The sequence below is a fragment of the Monodon monoceros genome, unplaced genomic scaffold (assembly GCF_005190385.1).
Source record: "Monodon monoceros isolate NGI ecotype Baffin Bay Population unplaced genomic scaffold, NGI_Narwhal_1 Super_Scaffold_21, whole genome shotgun sequence".
Lineage (NCBI taxonomy): Eukaryota > Metazoa > Chordata > Mammalia > Artiodactyla > Monodontidae > Monodon > Monodon monoceros.
Genome location: NW_021703778.1, coordinates 129,336,250 through 129,356,740, shown reverse-complemented (window position 1 = coordinate 129,356,740; position 20,491 = coordinate 129,336,250). Strand labels below are relative to the sequence as shown.

Genomic DNA, 20,491 nt, shown 5'->3' with positions numbered 1-20,491 from the left:
AAGTATGGACAGACATATGCCATAATAAATGCTGTATGACAAAAAAAATTCAGATGGTTATGAGAAAGAAGAGAATAATTTAGACTAGGAATTCAGATTAGCCTTATACGAGGAAATGATATTTAAATGGAAACCTGATGGAGGAAATAACCAAGGAAAGAAGTTAGGGGGTAGGGGCTTGGGGGTTTTAGGACAGTCGAGACAGAAGAGAATATTTGGTTTTCTTTAATGAGGGGATGAGGAAAATGCCATGAGATCAGGTTATAGAGAGAGACAGACATAGGCCTTAAAAGGAATCTGGATTTTGCTTTAAGTGCAAAGAGAAAGGCACCAAAGAGTTTTTTAAGCAGTGATTTACCTCTTAAAGGCTGCCTTGCAGTTGTGTAGAAAAAATAGACTATAAGGCTACAAGGGAATGCAGAAACATCAACTAGGAGAATACTGAAGGTAATCAAATGAGAAGTGATGGTTTGGACTAGGATGGTCTTTAATAAATGGGAGAGGATTCAAGATGGTGGAGAAGGGACTTCCCTGGTGGTCCAGTGGCTGGGGCTCTGGGCTCCCAGTGCAGGGGGCCCAGGTTTGATCCCTGGTCAGGGAACTAGATCCCACACGCATGCTGCAACTAAGAGTTCGCAGGCCACAATGAAGATCCCGTGTGCCACAACTAAGACCCAGTGCAACCAAATAAATAAATACATATTTAAAAAAAGAAAAAAAAAGATGGTGGAGAAGTAGGAGGACGTGGAGTTCATCTCTCTCCACAGATGCATCAGGAATACATCTATAGATGCAACAATTCTCACAGAACACCGGCTGAAGACTAGCAGAAGACCTTGAACACCAGACAGGACTATAAAGATCCCTGCATAACTGGGTAGGATGGCAAAAAGAAGGGAGAAGGAGGAGGAGAGGAAGCTGGATGGGACCTGCACCCCGGGGAACAGGGGGGAGGTGGAAGCAGAGGAGAGAGTCCCAAATTCGGGGAAACCTCCTCTCCAACAGAGAAATCGACTGGGACAGAAGAAAGCATTTGAGGCTGTTGGAAGAGGGTGAAGCGGCCAATCGGTGGCAGATGGGACACAGTGAGAAATACACAGACGGTCCGTACCGTGGCCCTACATGCCCTGGACTGGGACATGTGCTCACAGGTGTGCAAGGGGGCTGGGAGCTGGAGCACGGGGACTAGAGAACAGGCCCAGAGCGAGAATTGCTGTTGGCTGTGGGGAGATGGACTGAGGGGACAGGAGGGAGGAAATCCGCAGCAGGGAATACCTACAGAGGAAGACGGGACTGCCATGGAAGGAGGGCACTATTGCTGAGTAACACGCAGGGGGACAAGCCACTCTTGCAGACTCTCTCTCCCCTCATGCCAGCACCTGCCAATTAGCAATAAAAAAAAAGCCCCCACAGGGATGGCCCTAGCGCACCTGCTGCTCGGCGCCAGAAAAAGCCCAGCCAGGGCTGGCCCTGACACACCGTACACTGGGTGCCAGAAAAGGCCCTCACTAGGGCCATACCTCTTGTGCCTGTGGCTGACGGCTCCCCTGCGCATTTGGCACCACCAGGGCTCCCGCGATCCAAGCAGTCATACCACCTCTGCACTCTGTCCTCACTGGAGCAGACCCAAGATCTCCACGGCAGCCTCAGGACCAGACTCTGTGGGTGGACCACACACAGAGGTGGGGATAAAACCAAAGCTGAACCCCAGGGATGGGGCAACTAAGGAAGAAGATCGAAAACTTTCCATCAGCTGTACAAGCTGCAGATTAAATCCCCGTGATCAGCTAGGTAGACCCTGCGTCCATGGAATATCTGAGTAGACAATGAGTGTTCCCACAAATGAAAATGGTCTATCTCTGGCAGCTGTGGACGTTGGGGACAAGCACACTCAAGAACTGGCTCAGATCAGAGTCTGAGTGGTCTTCACAGGGCCCACAACAGGTCCAGAGACCAGTCCAGAGGCAGAGGAGGGCCTCTTGGGGAGGCGGAGGTGGGCTATGGCTCACAGTGTGCGCAAAGACACTTTCAGCTGAGACCCCAGGGAAACATAATTATTACTATTAATTGTATTATGTTTTGATCCATTCTGGCTTTTTTGTTGTTGGGTTTCTTTTCTTTTTTTTGTTTGTTGTTGTTTCAGGGTTTTTTTCTTTAGTCTTTTGAGATCTTCATGTTCTATAACGTATTTTTTATTTTTATTTTTTTATAAACTTCTATTTTTACTTTGCTTTTCTGTTTTTCTGTGTTCTTTTCCCGTATTTTTTTCTTCTTTTTCTTTAATAATCTCAATAGATGCAGAATAAGCTTATGACAAAATTCAACACCCACTTACGATAAAAACTCTCCATAAAGTGGGCATAGAGAGAACCTACCTCAACATAATAAAAGCCCTATATGACTAACCCACAACCAACATCATTCTCAATGGTGAAAAACTGAGAGCATTTCCTCTAAGATCAGGAACAAGGCAAGTGTGCCCACTCTCACCACTATTATTCAACATAGTTTTGGAAGTTTAGCCACAGCAATCAGAGAAATAAAAGAAATGAAAGGAATCCAAATTGAAAAAGAAGTAAAACTGTCACTGTTTGCAAATGACATGATACTATACGTAGAAAATCCTAACGATGCTATCAGAAAACTACTAGAGCTAATCAATGAATCTGGTAAAGTAGCAGGATACAAAATTGATGCACAGAAATCTCTTGCATTCCTATACACTAACCAACAAAAAATCAGGAAGAGAAATTAAGGGAACACTCCCATTTACCACTGCAACAAAAACAATAAATACCTAGGAATAAACCGACCTAAGGAGGCAAAAGACGTGTATGCAGGAAACTATAAGAAACTGACGGGGGGGGGGGGCGGAGAGAGAAAAAAAGACACTGATGAGAGAAATCAAAGACGATACAAACAGATGGAAACATAGACCATGTTCTTGGATTGGAAGAATCAACATTGTGAAAACGACTATACCGCCCAAAGTAATTTACAGACTCAGTGCAATCCTTATCAAATTACCAATGGCATCTTTCACAGAACTAGAATAAAAAATTTTACAATTCATGTGGAAACACAAAAGACCCCGAATAGCCAAAGTAATCTTGAGAAGGAAAAACAGAGCTGGAGGAATCAGGCTCCCTGACCTCAGACTATACTACAAAGCTACAGTAATCAAGACAGTATGGTATTGGCACAAAAGCAGAAATATAGATTAATGGAACAGGATAGAAAGCCCAGAGATAAACCCACACACATATGATCACCTTATCTTTAACAAAGGAGGCAAGAATATACAATGGAGATAATCCAGCCTCTTCAATAAGTGTGCTGGGAAAACTGGATAGCTACATATAAAAGAATGAAATCAGAACACTTCCTAACACCATACACAAAAATAAACTCAAAATGGATTAAAGACCTAAATGTAAGCCCAGACACTATAAAACTCTTAGAGGAAAACACAGAACATTCTATGACATAAACCACAGCAAGATCCTTTTTGACCCACCTCCTAGAGGAATGGAAATAAAAATAAACAAATGGGACCTAATGAAACTTAAAAGCTTTTACACAGCAAAGGAAGCCATAAACAAGATGAAAAGACCACCCTCAGAATAGGAGAAAAGATTTGCAAACAAAGCAACTGACAAAGGATTAATCTCCAAAATATACAAGCAGCTCATGCAGCTCAATATCAAAAAAACAAACACCCCAATCCAAAAATGGACAGAAGACCTAAATAGACATTTCTCCAAAGAAGACATACAGATTGCCAACAAATACATGAAAAGATGCTCAACATCACTAATCATTACAGAAATGCAAATCAAAACTACAATGAGGTATCACCTCACACTGGTCAGAATGGCCATCATCAAAAAATCTACAGACAGTAAATGCTGGAGAGGGTGTGGAGAAAAGGGAACCCTCTTGCACTGTTGCTGGGAATGTAAACTGATACAGCCACTATGGAGAACAGTATGGAGGTTCCTTAAAAAACTAAAAATAGAACTACCATACGACCCAGCAATCCCACTACTGGGCATATACCCTGAGAAAACCATAATTCAGAAAGAGTCATGTATCACAATGTTCACTGCAGCACTATTTGCAATAGCCAGGACATGGAAGCAACCTAAGTGTCCATCAACAGATGAATGGATAAAGATGTGGCACATACATGCAATGGAATATTACTCAGCCATAAAAAGAAATGAAACTGAGTTATTTGTAGAGATGGATGGACCTAGAGTCTGTCATACAGAGCGACATAAGTTAGAAAGAGAAAAACAAATACTGTATGCTAACACATATATATGGAATCTAAAAAAAAAATGGTTCTGATGAACCTAGAGGTAGAACAGGAATAAAGATGTAGACGTAGAGAATGGACTTGAGGACACGGGGAGGGGGAAGGGTAAGCCGGGACGAAGTGAGAGAGTAGCATGGACATATATACACTACCAAATGTAAAATAGATAGCTAGTGGGAAGCAGCTGCATCACACGGGGAGATCAGCTCGGTGCTTTGTGACCACCTAGAGGGGTGGGATAGGGAGGGTGGGAGGGAGGTTCAAGAGGGAGGGGATATGGGGATATATGTATACATATAGCTGATTCACTTTGTTGTACAGCAGAAACACATCATAAAGCAATTACTCCAATAAAGATGGGGAAAAAAAAAGAATAAATGGAAGCCACTAAAGGTTTAAAGGCAGAAAAGTGTGTTAGGAGTGTGTGTGTATGTGTGTTTAAAATAAGAATGGTCACATCCACAATCTAATATTGAACACCGGATACCATGTCATCTTATCTCACACAAAGTAACACTTAAAAACTTGTCACATTTCCCAATATGAGATAGTTAATAGACCTGATAATATAGTGAGTGTAATATAATGAGAAATTAAATATTAGCTTCATGGCTTTGTTTTTTTCAAATTTTAGTCAGTCATAGCAATGATTCTATCATTCAAAGCATTTACTTTAGAACAGTAGTATTCTATACATACACATACACACACACACACACACACACACACACGCACACACACACGAAAAAGATGCCCAGGTGCTTTGAATGGTGCTATCTTCAGTCACAAAAACATTCCATATGTTATCCAGAAATCACCCGACCTTGCCTTCAGCACTTACATTCACAGGAAAACAAGGTACAACTTAGCCAAGTGCCAAATGACTTTAAAGTTATATAAATCTTCTTACTTATTATAAGCAATTCGTTTTTGTCAAAACCTCAGATGACTCGGACACCTGACTGAACTAAATAAGTATATTGATTAGTATGGATATACGAAATAACTTCCGAAGGCATTCCAGAACTTTTAAATGTCACTAAGTGCTTTCGGGGTATAAAGGATGGGAGTAGGTTATAACTTATTGCTCTAGCACAAGTCTTGCTTGGTGAACTTCTAATCACTGCCCTCAAATAGGCTCATAATCTAAAATATGCTTACCTTCTTTAAAGCATCCTGTATCACACCAGACTTTTCCTTTAGCAGGTCTACAACACAAAGGGCCTCATCTTCAGAAAACATCATAGTCTTCAAGGACAGAAGAAAATCTTTAAATTTTACTTCAGCATTCTCTTTAAAAAAAAAAAAAAGTTAACATTTAAAAGATATAAGTAACAACTTCAGCAAAGGTAAAGCACCAAGAATTCTTGACCCAGAAAGTCAGTAACCAAGAGAAAACAGATTTACATTTCAGGTCAAACAACAATTAATGCTCTAGTCCACAGAGAAAAAGTGTTTATCATTTTTAATATAATATGGAATAATTACATTAAATAAAAATTTGCTCAACCTGCAGAATATTTTTTATGTTTTCTTAATTGGAAATATAGTTGATTTACAATGTTAATTTCTGCTGTACAGCAAAGTGATTCAGTTATACATATATATGTACATTATTTCTTAGATTCTTTTCCATTATGGTTTATCATGGGATACTGAATATAGTTCCCTGGGCTATACAGTAGGACCTTGTTGTTTATCCATTCTATGTACATAGTGGTTTGTATCCAAACTGCAGAATATTAAAGTGCCAGTATACCCTTACTTAAAAAAAAAAAAATGCAAATGTCTAATATATGGTAGTATCTATACTAAATATGTTCACAAATACTCTCATTTAACTGTAATACTTAGGACTTATGAGCCAAATTTTACAGATGAGAAAATAAGCTCGAAGACAATTACAAAAAGGAAGTCTGATTTTACAAACATCAAGTATATACAGCAATCCTAACATTTTAAAAATCCATGTGCCAAACATCTCCTGACTCACCCACTTCGATTCCCCTAGGGCTCTTACATTAGGCAACAGCGGCCTCTCATTAAAAGCAACTGCCACCCATTAGACCCAAAGGTGCCCAGAGCTTTTAATACTTCAGCTACATTATAAGTTTAAAAAGGCAGTTGTGTGCATGTATGAGAACAAGGGGTATATGGAAACTCTGTACTTTCCACTCAATTTTGCTATGAACCTAAAAGTGCTGTTAAAAAAAAAAAAAAAACTATTAAAAAAATAATATGGAGTTCCCTGGTGGTCCAGTGGCTAGGACTCAGCACTTTCACTGCCGTGGGCCCCGGTTCAACCCCTGGTTGGGGAACTAAGATCCCTCAAGCCATGTGACTCGGCCAAAATAATAACAATAATAATAGTAATAATAATAATAAGGCCGTTGTGAATTAGCATAGAAAACTCTGAGAGACAATAATAGAAGGGAAGAGATTACCCGACAGCAAAACAGCTATGAAACCTTAGGCAAGTCAAAGTCTAATGTCCAGCTCTACAAAACTGAGAAGGTAGATTAGAAAACTACCAATAAATCTTTTACTACAAAGATTCTATTAGTCTTTTGCAATTCATTGCTTCTATGAGAAAACACACTCACTCCATCAGAACTCAAAAATGTGGTTTTTTTCAATACAAAGGATTGTCACATTCTGTATATTACCTTTATCAGCTTCAATCTTCAGTTTTTTAGCCCCTGTTTTCTGAATTCCTTCTACTTGGTCAGGTTTAATCAGATCAATAACCTCTCTCTTATCCACCACAGGATGTGAATCAGCATTATCCATCAAAGGAATATAAGTCGTTGCATGAATAAGGGGTTCATCTACCAAGACTGTAATTTAAGTTCAACAAAATCATAATTACTCAGCATTTTTTATAACAGAGTCATTAAATAACATGTAAGCACAATTAAGTTTAATGATAAATGCAGTTATTTTCAAATCTCTAATACCAGCTCAATTTGGCTTTAAATTCCTATTTTATCATTTAACAACTCAAAACACTCTTCTAATTAAGAAATACCAGTTCAATATTATTTTATAGCATATCATTTGTATCACACATCTCCTCTAATAGTATCTGAAAATTTCTTCTTATACATCCCTACACATTTTAGTTAGTTCTCATGTTTCTCCTGATTTAACTAAGAATCCATTCACATTTAATTAGTGCTCAAGGAAAACTATTAATTTTTAATGTATGTTGGTACTTTACTGACCTCTTATTCCAATTGGTTAATTCCTAACTGAGTTTTTTTCCTTGCTAGATACAAAATTAGTCACTGTTCCTTGCAGATATCTTCTCATTTCTAATAGTTATGCCTCTAACTTATATGGTACATCTTACTACACTAGTTAAAACTTCCAGAACCACATTAAAAGTGGAGGAAGGAAGGCTTCTTACTTTGTTCCTAATTTTAATGGGAAAAAGTTTGAATACTGAAGTCTGATATCTGTTGGTTAGAGACACAAACTTCCACACCCATATGGAAGTCTCTCTATATCCCTACCTTAAAAAAAAAAAACAACTCTGGGGCACATACAGTTCTTTCATTTAAAATGTATAATAAATATTTAATATTAACAAATATTTTGTGATAATATTTTTCTATACCTGATTGCTTGATATATCATAATTTTAATGCAAATAACAGAATTTCATCTTTTCCCTTTCCAATTTTACTATTTTCTAGCACTAGTTGATATCACAGCCCAATATTATAAAAATCACTGTTTTATCTATGTAAATTTCATAGCTAAGTCTTCTGTGGACAATTCGGAACAGATAAAAATTGCTCCATCACTTTTAACTGGATGCTTCTCATACACACATGCAAATTATGTTTAATAAATAGTTAGGAATGTAGGGTAATGATAAATTTTACTAATGTTCTCAAGCATAATCTTTATGTGATATTAAAAAGTACAAATATTTCAGGAATACTTTTCTTCTATAGAGTCTGTATGCTATTAACATTATTTTCAAAACTCAGTTACGAATGAGAATATTTATAAATGCTTCTGTCCTTTTATAAATTTCATATAAAGGTCTTCACCACAAACTTATACCCTAACCATCTGTCAAAGCACCATGGACTTGTATTAGTTTTAAAGCTGTTATGGTACATATTAAGCTGGAAGTTAAAGAGCATGTGAGGTCTCTAGGTTCCTTGTCCTAGTGGACTTCTCTAGAATTAGTATTTATAAAATACGTATCTACACATTTCACCATTTTCAGTCTTTTGCTTCTTTGATGAAACCTTCTTCTTTCCTGATCCACCTTCTTGTTTAGTCTCTTGATGCAGGGGTAATGGTTCTTGCTTTTTTGACAGTGCCATAAGAGGTTCCACCTTTTTATCCTGATCATCTTTATTAAAAATAAATGAAAAATCATCATAGCAAACAATGAACACACCAGAAAAGATTCAATTATTAATGAATACTTCCTAAAATGCTTTACCACCAAAATTTTAAACTCTGATATACAATTCTCTCACTTATTCTAGCTTTCTTACTCTGCCACATATGCTCTTTAACTTTATCAGGACTTCTAGTACTTGCTCCTTCTTTTATATCCCATTTCTCAGCCACTCCTAGCCCTACTCAGCTTATAGGCATGGTCAAATCCCTTATCATCTTAAAAAATAAAACCCTTCCCACCACTGTAATCCCTAGCCCCCCACACCCATTTCCTTTTTATACTGACCAAAGAACAGTCTGTACTTCCTTTCCTACCAATCATTTCTCAACTAATTGCAACCTGATTTTTCTCTCTTCCATTATATCCATGAAAGATTTTACTCAGGTCCCTAGTGTCCCAAATGCCACATTCTACCAATAATATCCTTTAATCCTTATTTGAATTCTATTTAGCACTTCATACTATTGGTCTCTATCTCTTTAAATTACTCTCTTCTCCGTTATGCTAAGTGAAATAAGCCAGTCACAAAAGGACAAATATTGTATGATTTCACTTATATGAAATACCTAGAGTAGTCAAATTCACAGACACGGAAAGTAGGATGGTGCTTGCCAAGAACTAGAGAGAGGGAAGAATGGGGAATTAGTGCTTAACGGGTACAGGATTTTAGTTGGGAAAGACGAAAAGTTCTTGAGATGGCTGGTGGTGATGACTGTGCAAGAATGTGAATGTACTTAATGCCACAGAACTTATACTTTTTTTTTTTTTTGCGGGACGTGGGCCTCTCACTGTTGTGGCCTCTCCCATTGCGGAGCACAGGCTCCGGACGCACAGGCTCAGCAGCCATGGCTCACGGGCCCAGCCGCTCCGCGGCATGTGGGATCTTCCCGGACCGGGGCACGAACCCACATCCCCTGCATTGGCAGGCGGACTCTCAACCACTGCGCCACCAGAGAAGCCCAGAACTTATACTTTAAAATGGTAAATTTTATGTTACATATATTTTACCACAATAAAATAAATAAAATTCAGCTCCCATGATAATTCTTTTCTTACACTTGGAATATTCCTTTGCAGTCTCCTTTTGTAAGCTGTTCCTACTGAATACCTTATACGCTGGTATTCTTCAGGATTGTGTCCTCATTTTAAATACTTTCCTTGAATGATCTTCTCTACACCCACGACATCAACTACTACCATCATGCTTAATAAGGCTTCTGAATCTGTAGTCTAGCCTTATGCCTCTGTACTTAAATTTCCTCCCTATGTAAATAGCCCCTATAGGCACCAGAAACACAAACTGAAAGCATTCTCCTCTGGGCACACATCCACTCTCTCCCCATTGTTCCCTCTTAAAGCTATCAACATTTACCAATCAGAGCTTGAGTAATCTTTTCTACAAAGGGCTGAACAGTAAATACTCTGGTTTTGTGGGCCATTTAGACTCTGTCACAACTATTCACCTGCTGTTGCAGTGTGAAAGCCAGCCACAGACATACGTTAACACGTGAGTGTGGCTGCATTCAAAAAAACTTGATTTATGGACACAGAGGTTTGAATTTCATATAATTTCCATATTTAACACAATATTACTCCTTTAGTTTTTTTAATCCATTTGAAATATAAAAACCATTCTTGGCTCATGGGCCATAAAAAATGAAGCAGGCCAGATTTGGCTCACAGGTTGCAGTTTGCTTACCCTGACCTAACTTAAAACTTGGAAATTATCTTTGACCCTGCTTTCTCCTCTATCTGCCATATCCTATGCATAACGTTAGTCATGTCATTTTTGCTTTGCAGATCTCTCTAACCTCCTTACTATTTCTTCTGTCACTACCACAGTTCAGTCCTTCAACTTAACTCTGGAAAATAATACCCTCTTAACAAGTGTGCCTATATTAAACACTGCCCTATGAAACTTGTCTTCCCTAGTTCTGCCAAAAATACCTTTCTAAAATGTAAATCAGGCCATGTAAGCTAAGCCTGCTTGAAAATCTTCAACAATGGCCAAATCACAACATCCCAGCTCCTTAGCATTGTATACAAAAATCATCATGATCTACCCACTCCATTAGCTTTTCAGCTTTGTTTCGTACCACTCCCCACCTCCCATTTCATGGTTCAACAATACACTGTACTCTTGCACCTTTAATGCCTTTATGCATGATCTTCTGCCAGTGGGGAATGAGATCCCACTATTTGCTCGATGAAGTGATTCATTCTGGAAGACCCAGCTCAGGCACTGTCTCCTCTGTAAAGCTTTTGACCCATGGTCCCCATAAGCACTAGGTGTTTTGGCTCCACAGTATTTCTATACTTTGTATTTTTCTTATATAAGTCACATTTCATTATTGACTTACATGGCCTTCTGTCCCCTTTACTCTTATTTCTCTAGTACCATGCTTGATCAGAGCTGGCAAGCAAATATTTAAAATCCAGTATAACTAACTTAATACTACATAAGTTAAGATACGAAAACAACTTAATAGTGAACACAAGTCCTTTCATACAGAGCAAACTGTTTGCAATTTCAACCATCAGCACACCATTTCTCATGTCCTTTCTGTTGTACCTATTAAGCTCTCTCCTTGGAACACCCTATCCACCAAGAAAAATTAGCTAGTACTTATTCAACCTTTAAGATTAACTTTAGGCATTACATGCTTTAAGTGGCCCACCTTAGAACTCCAACACTGGTTTAGACATACCTAGCTCATTATACTAATCTTTTTATATTATAATAACCTATTTCTGTTTGTACCTACAACTAGCATGAGGCTACCTTGAAAATGCACACTTCATCTCTGCAGTCCTAGTACCTAATCTAATGCCTAGCACAAAACACATGTATGATAAATGTTTGCAAAATTAATCAATCAAAGGTGAAAATGATATCTGATTTTTCTTTTCATCTTTAATTCCTATCACACTGATTAGAAAGTACTGGTTGAAATAAATGTAAACATTTCTAACTACTGATATTTACAGGTCCTCAGTGGTTTTATATATTTCTATAATATATTTTATATTTTATATATTTATATTTTATATATATAAACAGATTTTATATATTTCCACTAAAGGCCTTTTCCACATTTGTAATGTGAAATTTAGTTTTGAACACTGTTTTATGCTCAGTACTAATTCTTTCTATCAGCAATTAATGAAAGCAAACACACAGTGAAAAGGATAATGTTCTCGATTTCAGATTCAGTATTCAACATTTGTGTGCACACTTAACAAAGTACCTGAACTTCAAACTCTAAAGTTATTAAAACAAATATAACCACGCAATAAAGTTGAATAGAATACAATACCGCTTCCATTTTTAGACTTCTTCTGCCCTGGTTTCTTCTTTGAGGCAGCTGCTTCCAAGGGGGGGGTGGGCTGTTTAGTAACTGGGACAGGTTCCACTTTTTTGCATGGAATCTTTGATACATCACTTTCTTTGGTGACCTGTTCTTCTAGTACAGGCTTGTGTTTCTTTTCCTTCTTCTTTCTTTCTCTAACACTACTTGAACTTTCAACCACATTCAGTGGAACAGGTACAACTTGCTCATCTTCCACAGCCAAGGCATCAGATAATTTAAAGTCCCGGGGTACACTCTCAGAATCAGATTCATGGAGGTTCCCATTTTGGAGTTCTTTCTTTTTATTCTTTTTCTTTTCTGCCTTCTTTTTATCTGTTTTGGTAGGAATAAGCTTTTGTTCTCTTTTCTGTTTTGCAAGAACTTCATCATATAATGTTTCTTTCATGAAAAGCCAGAAGAAGAGGAAAATTACTGTAATAACTACTGAAGGAATAAGAACAATAAAATATGTTGACTCATAAAACTCCATGGTGCTTTTGTTAATGTGATCCTATAAAACCTAAATGTGAAAGAAGGAAAAAACAAAAACCTGAGTCAGTCTTATTAAACACAAAAAACCTCTGTTCTTTCAAGTGGTATTGCATATTTAACCTGATCTACAAATCTGAACAGGTTAGTTTTTTAAATCACATACTGGATTACTTTGCCAAATACAATTTGAATATACTTTTAAAAAAATTTTGTGGTAACTAGGAGTGTAACACAGCCTTCCTTTTTTTTTTTTTTGGCAGTACGCAGGCCTCTCTCACTGTTGTGGCCTCTCCCGTTGCGGAGCACAGGCTCCGGACGTGCAGGCTCAGCGGCCATGGCTCATGGGCCCAGCCGCTCCACGGCATGTGGGATCTTCCCAGACCGGGGCACGAACCCATGTCCCCTGCATCGGCAGGCGGACGCTCAACCACGGCGCCACCAGGGAAGCCCCCAGCCTTCCATTTTTAAATCATGCGAAAAGGTTCAAACGGAAGGAAAAAAAAACTTAGCCATTCATTACTTTTTCCCAAAAAATACCCACTTTTGACACTATTAGTATTTAGTTTTCCTCTTACTGTACAATGTTCATGAATACTACTATACATGGAAATAAAGAGGCATTAACTATTACCAACACACTAGATATCCATTAAAAGTACCACACTCTTAACTGCAAAGAAGACAAAGGTGGTTCATTCCTCCACTTAAAGATTTAAGTCCATTCACAAACTGTGAGCACCTTTATTCCAGTTAACTAACAGCCTCATGACATGGTGGGCTACAACAAGGATATGGAAATATAATACAGTAAAAAATCAAAATGTTAGGATATGTCATTTGGCACTAAAATAAATTACAAATAAGATGCTTTTCTCAATTTTTTTCAAGGTACCTCTTACTGTAAAAAAAGTTATACTGCAAAAACAAGGGCAATCACCATCCTCTCTTAATAATGTTTAATTAAGAAGCAACATTTTTAATGGTATTAACACAACCCTGGACTTACTAAGAGAAGGTTTTAACAAGATGAAGGGGAAAAGGAATCATGTGCTAACAAAATACTAAAAGGAACTTTATACAAAATTGTTCTTCCCTGATAATTCATGAACTATCCAAGATTTTTAATTTATTAAACATATTTTACTGTGCCTGTTAGTGGTCAACCAGAAATGCTTTTTAAAAGTTTGTTTGTTTGTTTTGTGGTACGCGGGCCTCTCACTGTTGTGGCCTCTCCCATTGCGGAGCACAGGCTCCGGACGCGCAGGCTCAGCGGCCATGGCTCACGGGCCCAGCTGCTCCGCGGCATGTGGGATCCTCCCGGACCGGGGCACGAACCCGTGTCCCCTGCATCGGCAGGTGGACTCTCAACCACTGCGCCACCAGGAAAGCCCTAAAAGATGTTTTATTTTTGATTTTTGTTTGTTTTAACATGACCACCTACAGGCTACAAAGCCTGTTCAACTTGGCTGGGGAACTGGGGGAGAAAAAGGACAAAACAATGACTTAGAACTCTATGGATTTTTGCTTTGAGGAAAGAAAAGAGGCTAAGGCACTTAGCAGCAACCACAGATGCTGAAAAAAGGTCAAGTCAAAGTCAGAAGGGCTTTGATGAACAGCAAACTGCAGCCACATGCAACTTAAGTCTTAGGGAGAGCAAAATCTATGATGAAGCAGAGCAAGAAGCAAACGTTCAGGGAGAAAAGAGGCCATGAGACCACAAGAACTCTGAAACACATATTCCTCAAATGTTCTGATGATTTTTCTAGGTCCCTTTTCCAGGTCCCACATGAGCCTGGAAGAATCATGATTTCCATTTCTGGATTTTTCAGGAGATTCCCTTCACACAATTCAATTCCCAGTCATGTGAGCTCTCTTTCTGCAACTAGGAGGAGCCCAACCAAAACACCAAGGCAAATTTAAAGTCAAGAAAGTGTTTGCATTGCTTTAATCCAATATTCCTGATTCTTTATCCCAGGAAATTTACAAAGAAAAGCATATATAAAGATGTTCACAGCAATATTATATATAATACAAAAAACTGAGATAGAATATACAACATCAGAATGGGTTAAATTAGCAAATATCAACTCAATAAAACACTGCTGTTAAAACTGTAAATACTGAGACTTTCTTAAATTCAATTAAATACTGAATAGTCAAAATCACAGTTTTACTTGTATGATCAAAACATCTCATGTATAATAGGTTATTAAGATGAATATGTAAATTAAAGAGTTGTGCCATAATCATGGGTGCAGTCTCGCTTGCCTTAATATTTTAAATTTTGTTAGTTTAAGAGAAACTCATAAAAGTTTTAATTCCTTGCTTTTTTTTTTTGCTGTACACAGGCCTCTCACTGTTGTGGCCTCTCCCGTTGCGGAGCACAGGCTCCGGACAGGTAGGCTCAGCAGCCATGGCTCACGGGCCCAGCCGCTCCGCGGCATGTGGGATCTTCCCAGACCGGGGCACGAACCTGTGTCCCCTGCATCAACAGGAGGGCTCTCTACCACTGCGCCACCAGGGAAGCCCCAAATATTTTTAACATACAGTTCATTGTTCAACTTTTTAAATTTCTTCTACATTAAAACAGAAATTTAAGTAACCATGCTGAATGCACAATATTATACTTTTAAAAGTTTAAATAAACACAAATTTTAAAAGAACCGCTACTTACATATTACAAGGAAAAATGCAAGCAGGGCTTCCCTGGTGGCGCAGTGGTTGAGAGTCCACCTGCAGATGCGGGGGACACGGGTTCGTGCCCCGGTCTGGGAGGATCCCACATGCCGCGGGGCGGCTGGGCCCGTGGGCCACGGCCGCTGAGCCTGCACGTCCTGAGCCTGTGCTCCGCAACGGGAGAGGCCACAACAGTGAGAGGCCCGCGTACCGCAAAAAAAAAAAAAAAAAAAAAAAAAAATGCAAGCAGTTTGATAGGTATACTATTGAATCTCAAGTAAATGTAAGAATTTTGAAATCTCTTTCCTTACTACCACAGTATTTTAGTTACTCTTGCCTCTGACATCATTTTCTTTAAACTAAAAGAACATTTAAAACAAATGACACCAAAAAACTAATTTTTTAAATTATCTGTGCTTCAATTGATAAAAGTATGTCAACTGGAGTGACTCAAAAGAACCAGTAAGAAAAATACAACAAAAATTCAAGACTGAAGTCTGAACAAACTGAAAGTCAATTTTTTTCCACTGATGTATACCGAACAACATACAAGCAAGCATATTTGTAAAGAGCAAGCAAAGATTTGAGAGAAAGGTAGTTTTCAACCCAGGAACACTTAATTTCTTAAAAGTTCCTGTATAAATCTGTAATGTCTGAACAACTAAATGAATACACCTTTAAAAGATACATAGGCACCAAGAGTAGCCTACAAGAGCTTTATCCAATGTACAACATAGTTATAATATTACTAGAAGTAGCTGGAAACCTAAGCTGAAAGCTCTTATCACAGGTTCTTTGTAAAAACAGAGTTCATGGGCTTCCCTGGTGGCGCAGTGGTTGAGAGTCCGCCTGCCGATGCAGGGGACGCGGGTTCGTGCCCCGGTCCGGGAAGATCCCACATGCCGCGGAGCGGCTGGGCCCGTGAGCCATGGCCGCTGAGCCTGCACGTCCGGAGCCTGTGCTCCGCAACGGGAGAGGCCACAACAGTGAGAGGTCCACGTACCGCAAAAAAAAAGAGTTCGTAAGTTAAAAAATCTATCTGTAACCTGATCATGCTGAATCTAAGTAGTCTGTATTCTAAACATGCCACGTTTCTCTTCCTTTAAATCCATAATAACATCTTATGTTGTTTTTTTAATGTTCAAGTTAATCTTTTTGAGGAAAACTTTATTTATGGAAGTACCATACACTGATAAAAAGTATATTCATGGACAAGTATCACTTACTCAGATTTCCATTACACAACAGAAGTTAACTACAGTATTTTCTGAACCCTTCTTGGTAAAATGTAAGATTAAACATTATGGTGCCACTAACCTTCAAATAAAGTATGCATGTCATATTCCAGATATATCCTGAAAAAAATAAATTTTAAAATTGATAAACGGCAATATAATAAAGCACTAAAATAAAGTCAAGAGTCTTGACTTTTGGTCCCAATTCTGCCTTGGCTCCAGGGGTCTCTTCTTACATAGGTCTAAAGTCCAAACTACTTAACACGATCTTGGAAATGCCAAGACAAAAAATTTAAGTGGTTCCAAGTTGGTGGTGCCCATAGTGCATGCGGCAGAAGTGAATGCACATCTTCTTTGGTATATTGCTCCCTCAAGCCAGGAACCTCAAGATTTCCAAAGAAGACTGTCATCCACATAAGAGCCCACAACACAAAATGACAGAAGCCACCATGAGCAAGAAGGAACAAAAATAAACTAAGGAATCACATCCCTAAAGATTCAAGATACTGGAATTAATAGATATAGATTATAACCTACACACATAAAGAAGAGGTAACTGGAAAAATGAGCAAAGAACAGAAACTATCAACAGTAACTGGGTTGGGCTTCCCTGGTGGCACAGTGGTTGAGAGTCCGCCTGCCGATGCAGGGGACACGGGTTCGTGCCCCGGTCCGGGAAGATCCTACATGCCGTGGAGCAGCTGGGCCTGTGAGCCATGGCCGCTGAGCCTGCGCGTCCGGAGCCTGTGCTCCGCAACGGAAGAGGCCACAACAGTGAGAGGCCCGTGTACCGCAAAACAAACAAACAAACAAAAAAAAAGTAACTGGGTAGATACGAATCAATTAGGACTTCTACAAATAAAAATTAGCATCAAAATTTAAAATCCAATGGATAGGTTAACACAGGTGCAAGGACACCAATTAAAATAACTATTTCAACAGGCTAAAGTTGAGAGTGAATTAAGTCAATGCAGATAGAGGACAAGGCAACTATTTAGAGCATGGTGAAGGACTTCCCTAACAGTCCAGTGGTTAAGACTCTGTGCTTCCAATGCAGGGGGCGCAGGTTCAACCCCTGGTCAGGGAACCAAGATGATCCCACATGCCACTTGGCACGACCCAAGAAAAAAAAAAAAGAGCATGGTGAAAGTGAGGAAGGAGTCTAAGACAACTAACTCCTATGTTTCTAGCTTGGCCGAAATCTGTAAATTATGAAATCACATGTCAAGTTCAAGAATACAGGAATAGGTTTTTGTCTGGGAGTTTTAGATATGATTTTGAGGAATATAAACTACAACCAGCTACAGAATATCAGCAGTCAATTGAGTAGACAAAATCAGCACTAAGAAGGCACTACAGGTTCTAAATTGGGGAACAAAAAGGAACAACTCTCTAAAAAGTCCAATTTCCCCTCCTCCCTAGTATCAAATCTAGAAACCTTTGCCTTGTCCTTTGTATCAAATCTTCACTTATCCTTCAAAACACAGCCCAAATCACACCTATGAAAATATCTTTTCAACTACCATCTTCCACAACAGTCTATTAATTCACTTTGTATAGTTATTTAGCACCAATTAGTATACGTCAACCTTGTTTTCCAGGGCATTCTGAATAAACAACAGTACAAAAGGCCACAATGCCTGCCCTTATAGGGCTAACATTCTACTAAAAGGAAGACAGTCCAGCAGTTAATATACAGTATATGAGACAGAACACAACCTGACACATTTGACCAAGAACAATAAAGACAATGTGGTTCAAGTATAATGAACAAGAGGAAAAGTAGTAGAAGATGAGGTTAAAGAGATCATTTGAAGGGGGCAGGGGGCAGTGAACAAATCATGTAGTTTTTTACAGGCAAATGGAAGGGCTGTGGCTTGTACTCTGAGTAATATGGGAAACCAACAGAGGGTTTTGAGTAGAAAAAGGGTATAGGGAGAAGGTGACAGCAGGGAAAACTTAAGAGACAACTGAAGTAATCTAGGCAACAGATGATCAGAGCAAGCAGGTAGCAAGAGGGGTAGTAAAAAAGTAGTCAAATTCTGAGTACACTATGAGGGTAGTGAAAAGATGATTTGCTGAGGACTGGAAAATGGCGTGTGAGAGAAAAAGCAAAGACAAAGACAACTCCAAAGCTTTCAGACTAAGCCAAAAATAAGAGTTGCCCTTTACTGAGATGGGGGAAGTGTGGAAAGGACATGGTTGGGGTTAAAGACTAGGGAGTTAGGTTTTAGACAGGTGGAGATATCCAGCAGACAGCTAAACAAAGAGTGCTTAGGCAAGTGAAGAATACATGCTAAAAATATAAATTTAGTCATACTCAGCATATAAATTATATTTAAAGCCATAAGCTTGGATAAAATCACCAAGGGAATGGGTATAAACAGAGCCCAGATCTCAAGACAGAGCCCCTGGACAATTCAACAACAGGAAGATGAAGAGGAACTTCCAAAGGAAACAGTGAAGGAGAAGTAGAAAGAAAATTAGGAGAAATGTCACCCTGGTTGCTAAGTGAATAAAGTATATTAAGAAAGAGAGATTAATCAACTTTGTCAAATGGTGTTAGTAAATAAAGTACAGTAAAAACTATTGATAGAAATTGACTATTGGATTTTAGCAACGGAGACATTAGTGGTGACTGACCAAAGCAGTAGAGTGGTGGTGATCAAAACCTGACTGAAATGAAGTCAAAAGTGAGAACTCCAGCAGGTGTGAACAACTCTTTGGAGAAGATTTCCTGTGAAGTAATAAAAGAAATGCAATGGAAGCTGGAGGGGAATATGAGGTTGGGGCTTTGGTTTTTAAAGTTTTTAAAGACAAGAGAAATAACAGCATGTTAATATGCTGATAAAGATGATCTGGCAGAAGCAGAAAGACTGATGATGCAAGAGAGTGAGGGGTGAGGGACAATGTTCTCAAATGGCAAGAGGAAAAGAATTTGGTGTACAAATTCTGAAGAGACTAGCCTTAGACGGAAACATAGGCAAGGAGGTAGATACAGTGTAGAAGTCTGTAAAAATTATCCTCCTAATGCTACTATTTTCTTAATGAAATGGGAACCAAAGTTTAGTTCTGAGTAAGGGTGGAAAGGGTGGCGCTGGTGGTCCTATAAAACACATTATAATTATCACATTGTTATTTTTTACTTATAAATTTTGTTTATTTTGATTCTCCACTTAAATTTAAAACTATGGAGAGAATACAGGGTGCTTAGCAGTGTTGCACAAATAGATTCACTGACTTTAAATGAATTTATGACCCACCTGAGGAAGTACATAGTATCAATAAAACAGAGCATAAAAACCAAACCTGAGCCTCAAGGAGGTCTACTCTTCCAGCTCAAGTACCTTGCCTACAGATATTTCTCTTCCTCCTAAAATCCTAGAGCATTTATTCTCTATGTACACATTCATAGCATTCTATGAGATAGGAGATAATTGTGTAACAATTATAGGAAAGTAGCAATATACTGCAGTGTGATAAAAGATAAAAGAACAGAAAATAATGGAACTCAAAACCTAAAATAGATTCAAATTGATTTTTAAAAATTTAAAAATCAATTTATCTGATCGTTCAGATCAAATAGATATCCAGACAGATTAAAATTTTAAACTTAAGAAAATGTATAAAGTACTTGGAAAAAAACACACAGAAAAAGTAGATTCACCTTATATTGTACAGCTATATATGTTTAAAAGTTTACATGTGTATTAAGTCTACAATAAGTTTTTAAATACTTGATTCTACAAATAAATAAGAAAAAGACAGCAATGAGAAAAACAAATTATTAATCATTTACTGAAATGGCCATCAAAATATAAAAACTTACCTAAATTTCCATTCTCTACACCAAAAGTATAATGTCCCCAGAGCCCACAATACAATTATAATATTATTTTTTAAGATAAGAAGAAAAACATTCAAAGCAACCAAAAGATAAGATAATCTAGCAAATCAAACACTGAGTTGCCTGACATGGGAAGTCCATTTA

At 38.4% G+C, this 20,491-nt stretch overlaps 1 protein-coding gene across 7 annotated transcripts in view; it reads right to left on the bottom strand.

Annotated features, from left to right (window-relative positions):
* The window catches only part of KTN1 (kinectin 1), a 118,378-nt gene that overhangs the window by 65,366 nt on the left and 32,521 nt on the right, over positions 1-20,491 (bottom strand). For 3 of the 7 annotated variants that reach the window (XM_029237040.1, XM_029237038.1, XM_029237037.1), the window contains exons 2-6: positions 16,583-16,620; positions 12,065-12,617; positions 8,556-8,693; positions 6,988-7,158; positions 5,483-5,613 (exon numbers count right to left, since the gene is read on the bottom strand). In XM_029237040.1, coding sequence (XP_029092873.1) covers positions 5,483-5,613; positions 6,988-7,158; positions 8,556-8,693; positions 12,065-12,587 — 963 coding nt within the window. In that variant the 5' untranslated portion in view covers positions 12,588-12,617; positions 16,583-16,620. Of the gene's footprint in view, positions 1-5,482; positions 5,614-6,987; positions 7,159-8,555; positions 8,694-12,064; positions 12,624-16,582; positions 16,621-20,491 lie in introns of those variants that run through there. The other 4 variants (XM_029237042.1, XM_029237036.1, XM_029237039.1 and 1 more) reach the window with 2 other exon arrangements.